Source organism: Nannospalax galili, unplaced genomic scaffold (assembly GCF_000622305.1).
Source record: "Nannospalax galili isolate Female #2095 unplaced genomic scaffold, S.galili_v1.0 scaffold1128, whole genome shotgun sequence".
Taxonomy (NCBI): domain Eukaryota; kingdom Metazoa; phylum Chordata; class Mammalia; order Rodentia; family Spalacidae; genus Nannospalax; species Nannospalax galili.
This window is the reverse complement of record NW_008358632.1, coordinates 1,495,896-1,514,436: the sequence shown is the minus strand read 5'-3', so window position 1 is coordinate 1,514,436 and position 18,541 is coordinate 1,495,896. Positions and strand designations below refer to the sequence as shown.

At 51.1% G+C, this 18,541-nt stretch overlaps 1 protein-coding gene across 2 annotated transcripts in view; it reads left to right on the top strand.

The window, feature by feature from the left end:
* Crhr1 (corticotropin releasing hormone receptor 1) overlaps window positions 1-12,943 on the top strand; it is a 44,636-nt gene extending 31,693 nt beyond the window's left edge. The window contains exons 4-13 of one of the 2 annotated variants that reach the window (XM_008821910.2): window positions 37-122; window positions 6,219-6,325; window positions 7,046-7,166; window positions 7,350-7,503; window positions 7,720-7,780; window positions 10,412-10,484; window positions 10,761-10,846; window positions 11,028-11,163; window positions 11,333-11,374; window positions 11,869-12,943. In XM_008821910.2, the coding sequence (XP_008820132.1) occupies window positions 37-122; window positions 6,219-6,325; window positions 7,046-7,166; window positions 7,350-7,503; window positions 7,720-7,780; window positions 10,412-10,484; window positions 10,761-10,846; window positions 11,028-11,163; window positions 11,333-11,374; window positions 11,869-12,009 (1,007 nt within the window). In that variant the 3' untranslated portion in view covers window positions 12,010-12,943. The remainder of the gene's footprint in view (window positions 1-36; window positions 123-6,218; window positions 6,326-7,045; window positions 7,167-7,349; window positions 7,504-7,719; window positions 7,781-10,411; window positions 10,485-10,760; window positions 10,847-11,027; window positions 11,164-11,332; window positions 11,375-11,868) is intronic. The other variant, XM_008821912.2, reaches the window with a different exon arrangement.
* The last annotated feature ends 5,598 nt before the right edge of the window (window positions 12,944-18,541 follow it).

Here is an 18,541-nt window from a genome sequence, read left to right as displayed (position 1 = left end):
TGTCTCCTTCTATCATGAGTTCTCTTCTTTTCCCAGACAATGGCTACCGACAGTGCCTAGCCAATGGCAGCTGGGCTGCCCGAGTGAATTACTCCGAGTGCCAAGAGATTCTCAATGAGGAGGTGAGAACTGGCCACCATACCAAGGCAAGCTAGGGACTCCAGTGCCAGCTGGATGCCTCATGTGGTTAGTCAGGGTCTGGGAGCTTTTTCAGAAGGTGATGTTGAGGATCTACCCTGAAAAGGCTGGTGGAGAGCCACTGGCCAGGTTGTGGTATTGGGCATTGGATCCCCTCCTCCCTCCCTCCCTTTCTTTCACCCATACTGTAGCTGTTTGCACTGGGTGTGGGGCAGGGCTGGGGTGAAGTCAGATCAGACAGTCATTGGATTCTTACCCATTTGCATCCTGAAACCTGAAAGTGACATCAAGGTCCAGCCATGGAAATGGGGTGAGGCCATTTGAAAAAGCCTTGGCGATCCTTTGAAAATTTTAAATGTTTTTGTCCAGCTGTTGCTTACACATAATACAAAATTTAAAAGGTAAATGGGAATACAGTGAGAGATCCCCCTCCTGCCACTGTCCCCAACCACCGGGCTTCCTCCCCTGAGGCAGCAATCTTGGCAGTTCCTTAAGTGTTCTGCATGCACAAGTCATTGTATTTAGGCATATTTTTCTGGCTTTACCCAAATGTCACCTGTTATACACCTCACTTGACACTGGCTTCTTCATGTAGCCATCTATCTTGGAGACTGTTCCATGATGGTACAGAAAGAACATCTTCATTCTCTCTTCACTTGCATAATATCCAGTCTCCTGTCCAAATGCACCATAACTTACCAGACTAAGCTTTAGTCTCAGTTTTTACAGATAGGACCGCCATGAATAATCTAAGGATGCCGCTTGCCAGCCACATGGATCTTTCTGCCACTGCCGTTATGCTCAGTCCCCCTTACTCCTTTCCCGCTACCTCTGCTACCTCCGTTCCATTTTCCAGAGGGTGCTGAGGAAGGTGGGGGTTGGGCTGGCAGAACAAGTGAGCAGAAAGCAGAGGCAGAAGCAAAGCTACCCTAGGCTGCCCGAGTGAGGGCCCTGGGCTTTAGAGGTAAGGAAAAGGGACTGGTCTAGGCAATCCTGAGAAATCTGTCCTCTGAAAGGTCTCAGTTGGAAAGGAATTTGGAGACCCTCTCTCATCTGAAGATTTCCAGACCTGCTTGGTAGGAAGATTCACCCAGAGCACTCATTCACATACAGACTCCAGAGCCCTACACCACACTCAATGGGTCAAACTGCCCCCAAGGTCAACCTGGGAATCTGGCAATGGGCTTTTTTGAGACAGGGTCTCCCTGTAACCCCAGCTAGTCTAGAACTCATTATGTGGACCAGACTGGCCTCAGTCTCACAGAGACCCACCTGCCTCTGCCTCCTGAGTCCGCACCTAGCTTAAATGGGCATTTTTGCATGTGTCTGTGTATTGTGCGTGCATGTGCGTATGCACGTTCACATGTGTGTACACACATGTGTGGAGACCAGAGGGTGTCTTCCTCAATCACTATTTACTGGGGCAAGGTCTCTTATTGAACCTGAAGCTCAGCAATTCAGCTATTTCAACTAGCCCATTTGCCCCAAGTTTCCCCTGTCTGCCTATCTACCCTCAGAACTGGGATTACAGGTGGGTCACCACACCCACTCAGCTTGTATGTGGGTACTGGAGATATGAGCCCCAGACCCTCATGGTTCATGGCAGGCACTTTTTCTACAGAACAGTCTCCCCAGTCCCAGGAATACGCGTTTTTAACAGGTGCCACAGGGAGTCTGAAAATGGGACAAAAGTGAGATACTCTTAGGGAGAGACTGAGGCCTGAAAAGCAGGGAGTGACTCACACAAAGTCACATGGCCAGAGTAAGAGTGTGCCACAGCCTGGAGTCTGGGGCTTTGGAGTCCAGGGTCCCCTCTGCCTACAGTCAGGAACCTAATGAAGTGAGGTCGATGGGGAATAGCAGCTTGCCTCACCCCAGGTTACCTGGCTTCAAGCCACTGAGCTACTGAACTCCACTGTCTCCTTCTAGAAGCTGCAAAGGCAGGTCAGTGATTAGACTAAAGGGATGTCACACTGCTGCGCTGCCCTGCTGGGTGGAGAAGTTCCTTGGGACGCAGGGTAAGGGGTATCCAGCTTCTGCAGTTTTTGGTGATTATCTCCAGGCAGTCAATCCTGAGAGGCACAGTGCTACCTGAAAGGGATTCTGGAGGCTTATGGACCATGGATCAGGGTGCGTTGGACCAGGGCTGTTTAACTGTTCAGTTGTTCAGGAACTTCCTGGGTTTCTTGCTAAAGGGAAAATGAATTCTGTGCATTTGGGGTGTGACTTTAGACTACATCTTTCTCAGAATGTCTGCAAGCTCCTAGACACTGACACTGCTGGTTCAGGGACCACACTTTGAGGACTGGGGGTTTTGGAGTACCCACTGGGGAGTAAGAGGAAGAGCTTAGGAAGCTAGATGGACAGGAAGAACCACACATACGGTAAGCAGGAGTGAGGTGAGATGAGGCTGAACATCTGGAAGGAGCTGAGATCCTACTGCTGCTGTCCCCTTAAGGCATCCAAACAGGTCTGCCACCAACAATCTTTGGGACAAGGTGGTATCTCAAAATCTAGTTGTTAGATTTTGGTCTTGAGCGCACAGCACAGCAGTCCCTCCCCAGCACCCCGCTGTGCCACCTTCCTCAGGGTTCACATGTAGCTCAGGCTGGCCCCAAACGTGATACTTACAAGCATGTGCCACCATACCCAGTTTTATGTATTGCTAGGCATTAAATCCGAGGTTCATGCATACTAGGCAAATACTCTCTTCACCAACTGAGCCACATCTCCAGCCAGTGGATCATTTATAATGAATAGAAATTTATTGGCTTATTGTTCTGGAAGCTGGGACATCCAAGGTCAAGGGGCTGACATCTTGCAAAGGCTTTCCTGCTGTGTCATCCCACAACAGAAGACAAAGAAATGGCAAAAGAAGGCAGGTGAACTAAACATGCTTTTAGAAGGAACCCACTCCTGCAGTGAGACGCCCACTCTGCTGAGGAGTCCCACATCCCAACACCTTTGCACTGGGGGCCATGTTTCCAACACTTGGTCTTTAGGACATACTCACATCATAACAGTTATCTCTCAGACTATCACTGGCATTTTCTCTGTGATTCTGCCATTCCCGAAGCTGTGCTTTGGCTCTTTAGTCCTCGGACTGCATCAGGTCCAGGAGGCCAGTGGAACCCAGACCTTGACCCCAGCTGGGGTCACTGCCCCCTGTGGTGTTGGGCTCTGTTGTACCTTTCAGCCTTGATAGAGAAAAGCCCCACCCCACTCTTCCTAAATAATCACCCCTCCAGGATCATGGGCCCACCAGGGAAGGGAGCCCCTTAAAGAACCTGTTCCTCAATCCCTGCTTGTACCTGCCCCCCCATAATACTCTGAGTGGAGGACCCTAAAAGCTAGGCAGGTCCAGCTTCACATTGCTGGCTATGTGGCTTAGGTCAATAGTACAGCCTCTCCAACCAGAAAACAGGGATTCAGAGACCAGTCTCAGTAACAGGGAGGCTTCTAGCAGAGGACCCAGCATACAGTAAGTGCTTAGTAAATTACTCCTCCCCAAACCACCCAGCTGTACACCTGACTAGGGGTCAAGGCAGGGGCTCTGAGAGCAGAGGCCTGAAGCCCCCTCCTTATTCTTCCCTCCTGGGCCTGAGAAGGAAGCCGAGGCATAGGCATGGCATCAGCTCAACTCCACAGATGTTGTTATTACCCAGGGGCCTCTCAGCATGGATGTGTGGAAAATTTAATAAAAGGAAATCAAGTGAGGGCTCTAGATAGGCTATGTGTTATGCATGCCTATCTGGGGCCTTTCGATAGGATCCTGACATCTGATGCAGGCCTTTAAGGACCCTTTGCATTAGCAGGGCAGGATGGTCCCCCTCTCCTCCTCTCTGTCTTTCCCCCCTGCCTCCACTCACCCCTCCTGGGATACCAGGGTTCCAGAGGCCTGACTTGCTAACTAGCCATGTTCTTGACTATCTCTGTCCCCTTTAGAAGGGTATGGCAGAAACGGAGATCGAGGGAGGGCAGGCCTGGCCCCTCTGGAGTGCCTGCTAGGTATCCAGCCATAAGGCACATCTCTTATCCTTAGGTGGGCTTCAACCACTTGTCCAGAAGATGGGTAGTGCTGGGTGTGGCCCCTCAGGACCAGCTCTGACTTCTGTGGGTTCCATCATTCTGACAGGAAGGGTCAGGGAGGGCCAGCAGCTCTACTGGGCACCAAAGGGATGAACAGGCTTGGAAACCTGTACTTTCTTGGCACTTAGTCTTTGCCAGTTTCTGTGCATAATCATCCTTGGTCACACACCCAAACCCACCGAGGGTAAGGGAGGAAAGTGCGTACAGAGACGCACACTCCCGCTTTCCAAAACTCCTGCTTCTTCTTTGTCCTCCCTCATTCAGCACATAATGATGATATGTGAATGGGGTGAATGAGAATTTTTGCACTGGGGGACTGGCTGGTCCCCTGTTGTAGAGTAGGGACCCATTGTAGCCTTAGTGTCTTGCCAAGCTGCACATGCATGTAACATGTGGTTCTGAAGCTGAAGGTGACAACCTAGAACAAGTCAACATACTTTTGGGTCTCTTTTTCCATAAAATAAGTTACTGATGCTGTTCCACAGGTTTCCCACAGGGTTGCTTTGAAGCTTTAAGATAAGGAAAACCATCTGCAGGTGGGAAGGTTTCCTCACTCATGGGCTTAAGATTATTGGAAAGATGGGGGAGCAGCTTCCATTGTATATTCAATGAATTAAGAAAAGTAGGGGCCAGAGAGATGGCTAAGTGGGTAAAGGTGCTTGCTACCAAATATGACAACCTGGGTTCAACTCCCAGGATCACGTGGTAGAAGGAGAGAACTGGCTCACACAAGTTGTTCTCTGACCTCCTCATGAGGTCACATATACCTACACATATACACATTCACACACAAAAATAGAAAATGTAATAAAAATATTTTTAAAGAAAATTAGAAATGGTTGGAGGTGTAACTCACATTAGATAGAGCACTTGCCTAGCATGCTCAAGGTCCTGGGTTCAATTCCTGCCACTGGGAAAGGAGGAAGGGAGGGAGTCATGGAGGGAGGGAATGGAGAGATATTGTTCACTTGGAGCAGCCCCTGGACCAGGGAAAGGGGGAGGGGAAGGCTCTGGAATGAGAACTGGAGCCTGCAGAAGGAGTTGTCTTTCTTTCTTGCCATCCTTCCTTCCTTCTGAAGGGGTGTATGTGTGGTAGGTATATAGAAGTGCTCATGTGTGCACGCGTGGGGGTGCACAAACCAGTGTACACCTGTAGAGACCAGAGGTCAATGTAGGGTGTTTTCATCAATCACTTTCCATATTGTAATTAATTATCATCATCATCATCATCATCATCATAATTATGGCATGGGGTCTCTTCACTAAATCTGGAGCTCAATGTATCAGCTAGGCTGGCTGGCCAGTGAGTTCTGGGAATCCACCTGTCTCTCATCCCCCCATGTTGAGGTTGCAGATACACAGTGACACACCCAGCTTTTACATCGGTGCTAAGGATCCAAACTCGGATCCTCATGCTTGTGCAGCAAGCATCTTACCCACAGACCCATCTTCCCAGCTAAGAATTGCTCCCTAGCCATTGCTGCTCTCTCTCCTGGGGAGGAGTGGAAGGGTGCACCTACAGCCGGGGAATTCAGGTATAACCAGGAAGATCGGGACTCAATTCAGAAGTAGGTGAGGAAAGAAATCTTGGAGGACTGAGGTCTCTGCACCCACTGGGGGCCTTAGCGTCAGGACGGAATGGGACATGGGCAGCTGTGAGCACAGGAACATATCTGTGGGTGGGCATAGTGTTTATTTACATGACACAGGAGCCCTGTGTGACGTGGATGCAGTTTCAACTCCTATCTCTCTAATAATACAACATGGAAGGCAAAGCCTGGATTCATAAATGGACTGGTCAAGTGGGTATTGCTACTCCAGGGTAGCACTTGGTACTCAGGGCTACTCTGGAGGGGGGTGGGGAGGTAAGCCCTGTTACTGTTGCTCACTCTCCCGACAACCCAGGCACTGTCCGCACAGAGATGCTCAGTTCAATGGTGTAGAGGCGTGTTTGTAGGGAGCCTTAACTCTGTCCCTCTCTCCTGCTTCAGAAGAAGAGCAAAGCACATTACTACATTGCCGTCATCATCAACTACCTGGGCCACTGCATCTCCCTGGTGGCCCTCCTGGTGGCCTTTGTCCTCTTTTTGCGACTGAGGTGAGAAGGCCCAGGTACTGCCTCCTGCTACCCCTGGATCCTGAAGCAAGGTGGAAGAAAGATGGGGGCATAGCTCTGGGATGGAGGTGCTCGCAAGGGGGTGACCTGCCTGTCCCCTGAGTGGAAGGGAGTGAGGTCTTAGGTCTCTTGGGACCTCTGGCAGAGCCACTTCTATCCCTTCCCCAGCAGCGACTGGAGGATGAAGAGTAGGGAGAGACAAAACCGAGGCTCACCCATGTCACCAACATTTAGCCTTGTCTGTGCCCATCTTGGGATGACCAGGCAGGGAGAGCCCTGGAGAGGGGGGGCTCTGTGTAGTAGCGACCCTTCTTCAAGTTCAAATCTGCCATTGCCCAAGTGGTAGGAAAAAGCTGGAAGCAGATGGCAGCCAGAGCTGAAAGTCGAGAGGGAAGGGGCTTCCTGTTGGAGGCCTCTCCTATTTGCCAGCTCTCTGGCTCTCAGTCCTGGGATGCAGGGAATGGAGGGGTGGATCCCTAGTGAGAAGCAGGCCTGGTCCACAGAACATGCCAGGCTCTGCCAGGAGCTGATGTCTGGGTGGCAACAGATAGGAAGGCCCTGTGAAACTTGAAGAGACCAACCAGTCAGCCCCACTCACTCCATCTGTGCATCTGGGCTGGTGGAATGCCAGCACCTACCCTCATCCTCTCTCTCCTCCTGTTGCTGTCGTCCCCTGTCCTTTGCCCTCCCCTGCTACCCCAGGAGCATCCGGTGCCTGCGCAACATCATCCACTGGAACCTCATCTCAGCCTTCATCCTTCGCAATGCCACGTGGTTCGTGGTCCAACTCACCATGAGCCCTGAGGTCCACCAGAGTAATGTGGTACGTCTCAGCATAGGAAGCAGAAGGGACCAAACCCTGGGTCAGAGGAGCTCAGATGGGACTGCCCTGCAAAGGGGGTCCCAGCCAGGCCTAGGTCTCACAGAGCAGGAACAGGATCCCAAGGGGACTCAAGATAGACCACCACTGACTACCCCTAGCTCATTGTCATTTCTGGTGGGCCAGGGCTGGTGCAGGTTGGTGACAGCAGCTTACAACTACTTCCACGTGACCAACTTCTTCTGGATGTTTGGTGAGGGCTGCTACTTGCACACAGCTATCGCGCTCACCTACTCCACTGACCGTCTACGCAAGTGGATGTTTGTCTGCATTGGCTGGGGTAAGCTGGGCCAGCCCCACCACTGACTTTCCTAGGACTCTTTCTGGCTGGGTTAGAATGACGGGGTGTGCACCCTTCCTGGGGGTGGGATGGTGGGATCACCATGAAGGAGGTATCAGAGCTCAACTCCCAGAAATCCCTGCCCTGGGGTCCTCCAGATCCTGCATCCCACATGCCGCCACCAAAGAGCTCGATGACTGCCCCTCTCCCCCCCAGGTGTACCTTTCCCCATCATTGTGGCCTGGGCCATCGGGAAGCTGTACTACGACAATGAGAAGTAAGTCTCTTGTGAGGTCCTGGCTCTACCTGGCACTCCCCAGGGGACTTCAGCCATTCCTTTCTCTTATCAGGGACAGTGGCTTCTACATCAACAAAGGCAGAGAGCTGGGTACTGACCTCATTTCTAGGGGCCCTACTAGAGCTCTGCTGCAGGTGGAGCTGGACAGGTCAGGTCCTAGCCCTGTTAACTCTCTGGGGTTTTAAGGAGAACAGTCCCCAAAGCCAGGCAGCCCAGATTATGAATGGCACCATCACTGTGTAGCTATGTGACCTTGGCTAATTACCACAGCAGGCCTCAGTTTCCTCATCTGTAAGATGGGTATCCTCATAATAGCTACTACTTCAAAGCTGTAGGGGTGACAACACATCAACACATATAAAGTATGTATGGAATAGCACCTGGCATCCTGTAAATGCTACATAAATTTTCATTAACATCAAAACTTATGGCCAGGTGTGGTGGTGCACACCTTTAGTCTCAGCACTTGAGACTCAGAGGCAAATAGATCTCTGTGAAATCGAGGCCAGCCTGGTCTACTTAGTTCCAGGCCAGCTAGGGCTACAGGGAGAATTTGTCTCAAAAAAAAAAAAAAAATCAAGATATGTTTTACAGTAAGATTCTCTATGCTTAGTGGAAACTGGTGCTGGTGGCCTCAGAGATTCCTTCCAGACCCGAAACCTTGTAAAGGACACTGGTGCATTTCCAGTCACCCCTGAAATCACAGCTTCCATTTGCAGGACTTCTCAGCTATGCCTCACGAGAATCATATGGGAAGTTCTGGAAAGTTCTTCACTGCAGAAGGCTTGATGCCATCGGTCCGGGGTATGGCCTGGGCACCAGGGTTCGTTGTTTTTTAACATGCCCAAGTGGTTCCGATGCACAGCTAAGATTGAGACTCTCACAGGTGGACAGAAAAAGTGGAAGAAATCAAGGCAGAAGCCATGACCTATGCCAAATATGTCTTCCTAGGTCCCAGCTGTCCAACGAGTACTTATTTCACAGTGGTAGCCCCTCCTCTTCCCTCTCTGGGCTGCACAAGGTTCCTAGAAAATATCTTCTGCATTTGTGAGGGTGGCTCTCTTTGACTCAGGCTCCTGTGTTTGCATAGCCAGCAGGGAAGGCGACAGGATTTAGGGAGCCAGTTCACCCACATGGTCTGGGGCAGGGAGTGGGAGTCCCAAAGCCAGAGCTTGGGAAACCCTGGATGGGGATGCCTGTGCTTTCAGGGTATAAGCATGTGTATAGGTACAGGAAAGGAGGGACGGAGGAAGAGGATATAAAGAGGAAGGAGGGAAGAAAGGTGGAGGGAGGGATGGAGACAGACAGAAAGAGAGAGAGCCCAGTAAAGTGCCTTCCAGCCTGGAGCCAAAAGGATGCAGGGATGAAGTAGAAAGTTACGGCTAAGCAGTCCTGGAGCGCCACCTGGTGGTAAGATGCAAACACTGCAGCAGAATGATTCTGGGTGTGAGAATCAGAAAAACAGACTCTAGGGCCTCAATTTTGGGACCCTCAAGTAATGATGCATGGCGTTTTTTGAAAACTTGATTCTGCAGACAACTTTTTAAAAATCAGGAAGTTTCACATACAAACTTCACATTCTAGTTTACGGAAGCATCGTTAAGATCTAATCACTGCAGGTCCATAGGCCCAGGAGGACACAGATTTTTCTAATTTGCCCTACCCCCACCCACTTCTTGGAGCTTGTTGAAGGGCAGCTTAGAAGAATGCAAAGCAGTCCTGCCTCTTGCAATAAGTGGCACCCATGAGATCCTCTCTGTGCAGGCTGTGATCCAATGGAGTCAAACATTGCTGACTGTTGGTACTTACATGGCACTTACATGGCACGCTCAGGCACAGCCACTGCCAGAGGCCTTCAACGGGCACTCAAGGACACATGCTGTATTGGGATCCTCCCTGCTCCTGGTCTGCTGTTCTGAGAATTCCTTCCCTGGGAAATATAAAGCATCTACCCTTCTTTTTAGGGGCCCATTGACAAAGTACGATTCCACCAAAGTCAAACCTGAGAACCAATGAATTTACTTAACAGTATAGGTGATCCCAAAGTAGCCACACCACTGGAAAGGCCCCACAGCATGGATGGTGATGTCCCCATAGCTACACAGATGGAGTCTCCCCTTCCAATTAACCTCCCACACCCTCTACACTCTAGCATCTTCTCAGACCACAAAGTCCCGTGCAATTAGGGAAGAATGCCATCCTGCTGGCCTAAAAGTGTGGCCGGAATCTGAGGTGAGGGTCCACTGTCCCTCCCCACTCCCTCCTTCTCCAAGGAAAAGTCAATAGTCAACAAGCCCCATCTTGAGGGTGTCTTGGAAATAGCCACAACTGTTCTGATGAAAAGGATAGGACTATATAACACCCACTCAGTGACCTTTTCCATAGGCCTCCCTCCAGGGTGCTTGTTCTCACTTCACATCCCCAATCTGCAGCAGAGGATGTGGTCCACTTTGTAGGTGGAATCTCTAAAACACTTAGCAGGTTCAGCTGGCTTAACTTGCTCTGAGGGCTGGAATTGGGGCACCCTTTCCTGGCTATGGTATTTTTCCTGCCCCATGGTCAAGCACCATACCACTGAAAGGACCTCCCCTGCCCTCTGTGGCCCTCTAGGTGCTGGTTTGGCAAACGACCTGGGGTGTACACCGACTACATCTACCAGGGCCCCATGATCCTGGTCCTGCTGGTAAGACCCTGGGAAGCTAGCAGTAGACAGGCCACCAAGGGGAGGGACAGTCTACCTACCATGGACAGAAAGGATCTTCTGCCTAGAGGTGGGACCACACTAAGGGGGGCACTGGGCCAGGACTATGCAGGTGTTAATGAGGACAAGAGATCAGCAGGGGCACCCAGGCCACCATTGGGAGGGTTGAAGACCCAACCTATTCACCCTACCCACCCCCATTTCCTGCACACATCTCTGCCACCCCTCCCCACCCCTGCTGGTGTGCTCTAATTGCAGATCAACTTTATCTTTCTCTTCAACATCGTCCGCATTCTCATGACCAAACTCCGGGCATCCACCACGTCTGAGACCATTCAGTACAGGTATCTGGCTCCCCAAGGGTACTTCAGAGATCCCAGTTGTTTCTGAAACTGCAGCTTTCTCTACCTGGGACATCTCTGAGACCTGCCACCCTCTCCCTCTCCCAGGCTCAGCCCTCCCTCCAGAGCTAGCAGCCCTTCCCCTCCTGAGTGGTCTGTGACTCTGGCCTCCGCTCTACCCTAGGAAAGCTGTGAAGGCCACTCTGGTGCTGCTGCCCCTCCTGGGCATCACCTACATGCTGTTCTTTGTCAATCCTGGGGAGGACGAGGTCTCCCGGGTTGTCTTCATCTACTTCAACTCCTTCCTAGAGTCCTTTCAGGTACTGCCATCCTCTCTGGACCCTGGACCCTGCACCCCGAGCTCTGGGAGTTAGGTCTGCACCAGCATGAGTGGGAATTCTAATGGCAGAGGTCTGTCAGGTTGGCAGGCCCTGGGGCAGCCTAAGCTGGTGGGGACCCACTCATCTTTGACTGCCCCTCTTCCCTCAGGGCTTCTTCGTGTCTGTGTTCTACTGTTTTCTCAACAGTGAGGTGAGAACCTAGGGCCAGGGCTGGGCTCCAAATGCTGAGACCACTAAAATTGGGATCTGTCTCTCTCTTACATCCTCCTGCCCTGGGCTAGCTGTCCTTCCTGCTCCCAGGTCCCTGTGTGCTCCTGTTGGGAACCCTGGGAAGTCCCTGTCCCTGTTGATGTGTATCTGTGGGGACCTCCTCTCCTTTGATCTTAGGTGTAGCATGGGGGACTAGAAACTGGGGTCTCAGTCTCATGGGGTCTGAACCTGGCAGGGTAGGGATTCTGTATGGTAAAGACCAGATGACACCTTTGTTAGACTAGAAAAAGGTGTTGTTCCCTCACTTGAGAAAATCTGCCCGACAAATAGCAAACCAACAATGTTAATGAGGGGAATGTCACCAACCACTGTAAGGCCTGTGCATGGCACACTTGGACAGCTGATGTAGCAACCCAGGGAAGGGGAGGGTCCTGAACCTGGGCTCCCATGTCATATATTATCTTCTGCCCACAGGTCCGCTCTGCCATCCGGAAGAGGTGGCACCGGTGGCAGGACAAGCACTCGATCAGAGCCCGTGTGGCTCGTGCCATGTCCATCCCCACCTCTCCTACCCGGGTCAGTTTCCACAGCATCAAGCAGTCCACAGCAGTCTGAGCTACAGGCTACACAGCAGTCCCTGAGACCTGAGATTTGGGAGATGATGCAAGCTCACCAGTGAGCCTGTCTGCAAAGGCAGCCAGCATTCCCACTCTTACACCTGAGCCATAGATCTGAGCACCTGGGAAGGCCTGCCCCTGCCCAGCAGTGGACAATAACTCAGCACTGGGCTGGGCCCAGGGCCTCTGGCTCCCTGCTGCCAGAGGGTGGGAACCCTGCAGCAGCTTGCTGGGGTGGGGGTGGCAAGAGCTGTCTTCTTTCAGAGCAGCCCACTGAAGATCTGGAGTCCTCAGTAGCTATAAGCCACTCACTACCCCCAGGGCATCATGGGAAACTTGTATCTGAGCATCATGATACCTTTGGACACTACTGAGAACCAGCACTACATGATCTGGTCAGCACCCCTGGAGGATAGCATTAGGAATCTGGTGACATCATCAGATATCACTCCACTCCCTAGAAGCCACTCCTGAGCCACCAAAATGTCATCAGCTCTGTGGCACTGCCAATTGGAAGCCCTGCTTTGCTGCCTTGAACCCTTAGACTTTTACTATCTTGCAGGCCACTCTAGCTTTCCTTCACTTATCTACTGACAGCAACAGTCCCCTCACCCTGACTCCTGCCACCTCCTGTCTCTGGGCATCTTCTGATTTGTGGGAAGATGGGGCTGAGTTGCAAGCTCACCAATTGTCTGTGAGGAAGAACCAGCGTGTGCCCAGCCTTCAAGGAAGGAGAGGGCCCTGGGACCCCAGGCTGCTGGCTTCGGTGGCTGGCCTCTGGGACAGGCTCACAAAGTTATATCCTGGGAAGGCTAACTTGGCAGACCCCTTACTCCTAGGCATGGGATGGCCTAGCCCTCACCATGTCAGTAGTCTAGGCAGCCACAGCAGGACTGGGGTGGGAGTGATATAAATATTTATCTTTTCAACTACCTTTGTGAAGGCTTGCACTCTACTGAGGGAAGGGTTGGGGAGGGGTGCCTCTAAGAAGTGGCCTTTAGGGGGTCACTGCATGGCAGAAAACCTGATACCACTCATACCATCCAAGATGAGCCTGAGGCCTGGAGGTGAGGTTGGGCATGAACCCTAGATTTGAGGATGGGTGTGACCAAGAAATCTTGGTAAGGAGACAAGACCCGGAAGGAACTGTTATGGGTTACTGATGCAGGGGAGGTTACCATGGGCAGGAGACAGATAGCCAGAGCAGAAATGTAGCAATGGGACAAAGCAGGAGTGGACCCCAGCCCTGGGGAGGAGAAGCAGGTGGTGGAACTGAGGAGGCACAGAAGCAAGGTTTCTAGGGCAAACTCTAAGCTGGACGAAAGGTGGGTAAAGCCAAGCAAGGAGGCAGAGGGAAAGATCACATGACAAACTAGCACCTCTGCAAGCAGCTAGCACTTGGACCTGCTGAGGAGCCTGGAATAGGGAGCAAAGGAGCTGAGTTAGGGTACTTAGCCACCAACTCCCATCACTCACTGGTTGAGGGTTGCTCTCAGGGGCATCAGTGTCTCTGCATTTGCTTCATCCCTGTGGCCACTGAGCTGTCAGACCCAACGCTCCGTAGACCTCTGGAAAGCATCATGTGCTGCCTTGTAAGCTCAGTGGGGACAGATGGAACACCAGACCCCCATGAAAGCCCCAGTGCCACCTGAGCCCTGCCTCTGGGTCTCTGACCAGGGAAGAGGGTCACCTGTGCATGCACATACACACATGTGCGCATAGTTGCATACAAGGGCATGTTGCCATGAAGATGCCAGTAGCAAACTGACTGTGGTCCAAGAGCTCTGCAGCTCCTGCTGCAGTCAGAGGGTCCCATGTGGGAGGAGCAGCTGAGGTACCCTTGAAGGACATATGGCATACCCCGCCCTGCCAACTCCTTAAGCTCTGTGTCCTTAAGTAGAGGTAGGGGGTAGGAGGTCCACAGAACGCCAGAACAAGAATAAGCTGATGGCTTCTTGAACAATTTGAGAAACTGAGGGTGGACTGGGGGGAACAAGAAATAGTGCATCCAGCTGACTGGAGGGACCTGAAGTGGCCGGTATCAAATAGCCACACAGAGATGGTTTGCCATTCTGCTCTTCACCCTGAGCAGAAGAGCCAATTATCCCATAATATTGTGCCATGGTGTGTCCCAGGGAGGGGGACGCTGAGGGTCTGCAGTCTCAGAGAAGCTAGAAAGGTGTTCCTGGGTGTCGGGCTTGTCAAGCTGAGGGGTGGGCCTCTCATCCAGAGGCTGAAAAGAAGGAAGGCTGCTTCAGGGGACAGTGGGACCTCTGAGCCAGGAGGAGCTATAGCCTGTCCTTGGGCCAAGGGCTCAGAGTTTAACATTGCCAAGCCTGTGTTCCAGGTTTCAGGGCAGTATCTAGTCAGGCCCTTCAACAGAAATCAAGGCCCGTTCTTCTCTGAGGTTTAGCTTGGATGGGGAAGGCCCCCCTGGGCATGAGTGGCCTGATACACACCACTGACTGTGAGGAGGGGTCTGACAGTTGCCACTAGAGTCATGGGGCCCTCTGTGACCTCAGGACAGGCCTGACCCTCGTGTCCAGAAGAATGTCTCTCCATGCCACTCCTAGAAGACCCAGTCTCCTGAAAGTGTCCCCCCTCCGGCCCCTTGCAAAGGATCCCATTTCTTCTGAGACCCTCTTGGGATGCAGAACAGAAAAGGCTACCCTGTTTTCTAGTTTAGCTAAGGGCAATACAGGTCCTGCCTTGGGGTCCTGGCTTCCCAGCAGGCCTCTGTATTTATGAGGCATTTGTCCTGGAGCTAAGAATGAGGAGCAGGTAGATCTGGAAGAACCACCCTGTGGGAAGGGAGGAAAGAAGGTTCTAGAATCCAGATAGTCATACCTTAACTGGGGTTCCTGCAGATTGCTTTGCCACCATTAAATATTTAACTCCTGGGAACACAGCCCATTCTTCAGTGGAGAGAACAGAGGCTTAGCCACTCCCTTGGGATGGAAGGCCTGGCTTCACTCTGGGGTTCTTTTCTCCTAAGCTGCCTGGAGTCCTCAGGCCTTGGATTAGGAAGCCAAGATCCACAAAACAGCACTGGGGCAAGGAGGCAGACAGGATGACACAGTGTCTCGGGCTGATCTAGATGTGTTCACATGAGGATGGCATCTTTGGTGATGTCCAGCAGTGTCCAGCTGCCAGACCAGCTGAGGAGGAGTGATCCAGGCTATGCGCCTCTTCCCCTCTCCACCCCCCACCTCCTTAAAATGATGCTTTGCTTCAAACACACAGCCCAGGTCACCAGAAGCCACTGTCAGTGGCTTGTATTCCCTACCCAGGCCCTGTCCAGCCCCTTGCACAGGTGCCACTGGCCTCCAATTCAGGGCATCTCATCCATCTCTCCCCAACCTAGACTTCAAACTTACCTGTTTGGCAACACTGGGTCCAACAGGGGAGGGGTAGGGAGAGGCAGGGGGTACTCTCTGCAGCAACCCTGATCCCAGGCATTACTGTCAGTGTACCAAGGCCTCACACATATGGATCAGAAGGCCCTTCATTCAACCCTGGGAAGCAGGTGCTGCTATCCCCATCTAACAAATGAGGAAAGTGGAGCCCAGGGCAGATAAGAGGTCCACCTGAGGGCACTCGGCATTGGCATGGCTGGATAAAAATCCAGGCAATTTCAAATGGCTTTCAGTGTTCCACCTTGTGCCCCAGGAGCTGGTCGCAACTGGCTCTCCAGCATCAGAGGAGGCACTGTCACATGCAGTGGTAAGACCTGTGCACACTGACCCTCCCTCTACCCCCAGCGCCCCTTCCCAATACATCAGTCCCCCTCTGAAGTAAGATACTTTGGGAGGACCAGAGGGGTCACTGGCAGCACCCTCCCTAGGCCCTGAACATTTCCCCTACCAGCTGGTGGCAAGTCGCCAGTCAGTTGTGTTGGCTCCCTAATGTGTTTCTGACAGTTCACTTGTCATTGTAATTACTGTTTGTATTGTAATTAAATGTGACATTAATAGATAAATCAGAAATGCACAAACAAGGAGAAATGTTTCTCATGAAAATTCAGTTGAATGCTTTCAAAGACAATTTAAATGAATCACACACAAAAAAATAGTTGTCAAATTAGGTGTTGGTAAGACAAACATAAATAGGGGAATGGAAGGTCAAATTCTAGACAGGGTCTGCTTGCCTGCTAACCACTTTACAAGGTCCCTTAAACAGAACCTCCACTTCAAAGAATCTGGAGTCAAGTTCTGGGGAAGCCTTTCATCTCCTCTCACTGGTGTAAGCTAAACTAGATCTTTGCAATGTAATCAAGTTAAGATAAAGTGGGCTGTAAGCCATGGTGACACAGACACAGACAGGGAGACACAGACAAGGGGAATGCCACGTGACAGTGACAGCTAGCAGAGTGACTCACCACAAGCCAGGTGACTGCCACCTAGAAAGAAGTAAGCAAGAACATTACCTAGATTCTCGGGCTCAGGGCCCTGCTGACACTTTGATTTTGGACTGTAGTCAGTTGAGGCTGCTATCAGGTACAACAGACAAGATGCTTAAACAACAGGTCTTTATTCCTCAAGAAGCTGGAGGCTTGAGAGTCCAAGATCAAGGTGCCCCCTGATTCAGGTCCTGGTGAGGACTCTCCCTCCTATTTGGAAAGGGCCCCTTTCTCACTGTGTCTTCGCAAGGCTAACAGAGAGCTTATCTCCCCCTGGGTTTCTTCAGTGGCTTCTAATCCCACAAGAAAGCTCGAGTGCCATGAACTAATCACCTGCCACCACAATGTGAGCCAGGCTTTAGAAGACACAAACTTTCAGTCCATAGCCCACTTACACCTTCTAGAACTAGGAAAGAATGTGTTTCCAGTTTTGTGTGTGTGTGTGTGTGTGTGTGTGTGTGTGTGTGTGTGGTGAGAAGGGTGTTGTTGAGATAGGGTCTGTCTGTGTAGCCTAGACTAGTCTTACTATCTTCCTTCTTCTGCCTCCCCCATGCTGGGGTTATAGGTATGCACCACCATATCTGGCTCCATTTCCGTTGGAGTTCTTATCACCATCATCATCATCATCATCATTATTATTATTATACTTTATTTATTGGGGGAAGGATGCATATGTGCCATTGTGCATGTGTAAGGTCAGAAGATACCTTGCAAGAGTAGGTTCTTTCCTTCCACCTGTGGGTCTTAGGGATGTAACTCAAGTTGTCAGACTTTGTGTGACAAGTGCTCTTATCGCTGAGCCATCTTGCTCAAAGATGGCCTCCATTTCTGTTGGTTTAAACCATATGGTTCCTGATCATTCATTCAGAGAAGTTCAAGGAACTAATGCAATGCATAAAATAGGTAGGAGGGGCTGGAGAGATGGCTCAGAAGTTAAGAATACTGGCTACTCTAGCAGAGAACTGGAATTTGGTTCCCGGCATCCTGTGGTAGCTAACAACTGTCCTTAACTCCAGTTCCAGGGAATCTGATGTCCTCTTCTGGCCTCCACAGGCATTGTACACATGATATACTTACATGCAGGTAAAGCACTCATACACAGAAAAAATAAATTTATAAAATAGGTAGGAAACTGTGTGTGTGTGTGTGTTTGTGTGTGTGTATGTGTGTGTGCGTCTGTGTGTGTCTGTGGGTGGGTGGGTGTATGTAGTGTCTGTGGGAGGTATGCACACCCATGAGCATACATGTGGAGGCCAGAGCAGGACATCCAATGTTTTCCTCTATCACACCCTGCCTAATTCCCTTGAGACCGAGTATCTTACTGAACCTGATGCTGACCAGGGAGCTCCCAGGAGCCATTTGTCACCACCCCTCAATGCTTCGGTTAAAGGCACACATAGTCATGCCTAGCTTTTTACATGACTGTAGAGGATTCAAACTCAGGTCCTCATGCTTGCAGAGCAGACTCTCTTACCCACTCAGCCATCTCCCTAGCCCCAATATGGGACTTTTAATTATTTCCCTTTTCCATCAACTTTTTCAATAAGTCCACCTCCCACCTAGTCTTTAGTACCACCATTCCCACAGCCCCTGAGTGGGCACTATCTGCAGCGATAACAGATTAGCCAGTAGCTCTGCCATCCAGCAGCTTGGATTGGGAATGTGACTCCTAATCTCAAGTGGAGCCTTGGGAAAGTTCCCTAACTGCCCCAAGCTTCAGTCCTATGACCATAAATCCAGTCACTAACTCATGCATCCCACACATATTTCCTGAGCATTGTTTTTCACTTGGGAAGCTTAGAACAGTGAGTAGAGCAAACAGGGTCCCTGTTTCATGGATCTAATGCATCTCCAGTAGGAGCCAGAACTTACCAGGCAGGCACATATGTACTAAATGCTATTCAGGAAGTAAAATCTGCATAGTGGTAGCTGTGTGCTGAGAAGAGGGCTGGCTCTTTTTCTGGGGGTGATAGAGATGACGTTGGAGTCAAAGTCCAAATGACATGGTCAAGCAGCAAGTGGCATGGGTCACACTGTCAGGGGGTTGGGGGTAGAAAGCAGATTAGCAGGGCTGGGGTACAGTTCATCAGTGATTGAGTCCTTGCCTAACATACATGAGGCCTGAGTTTCA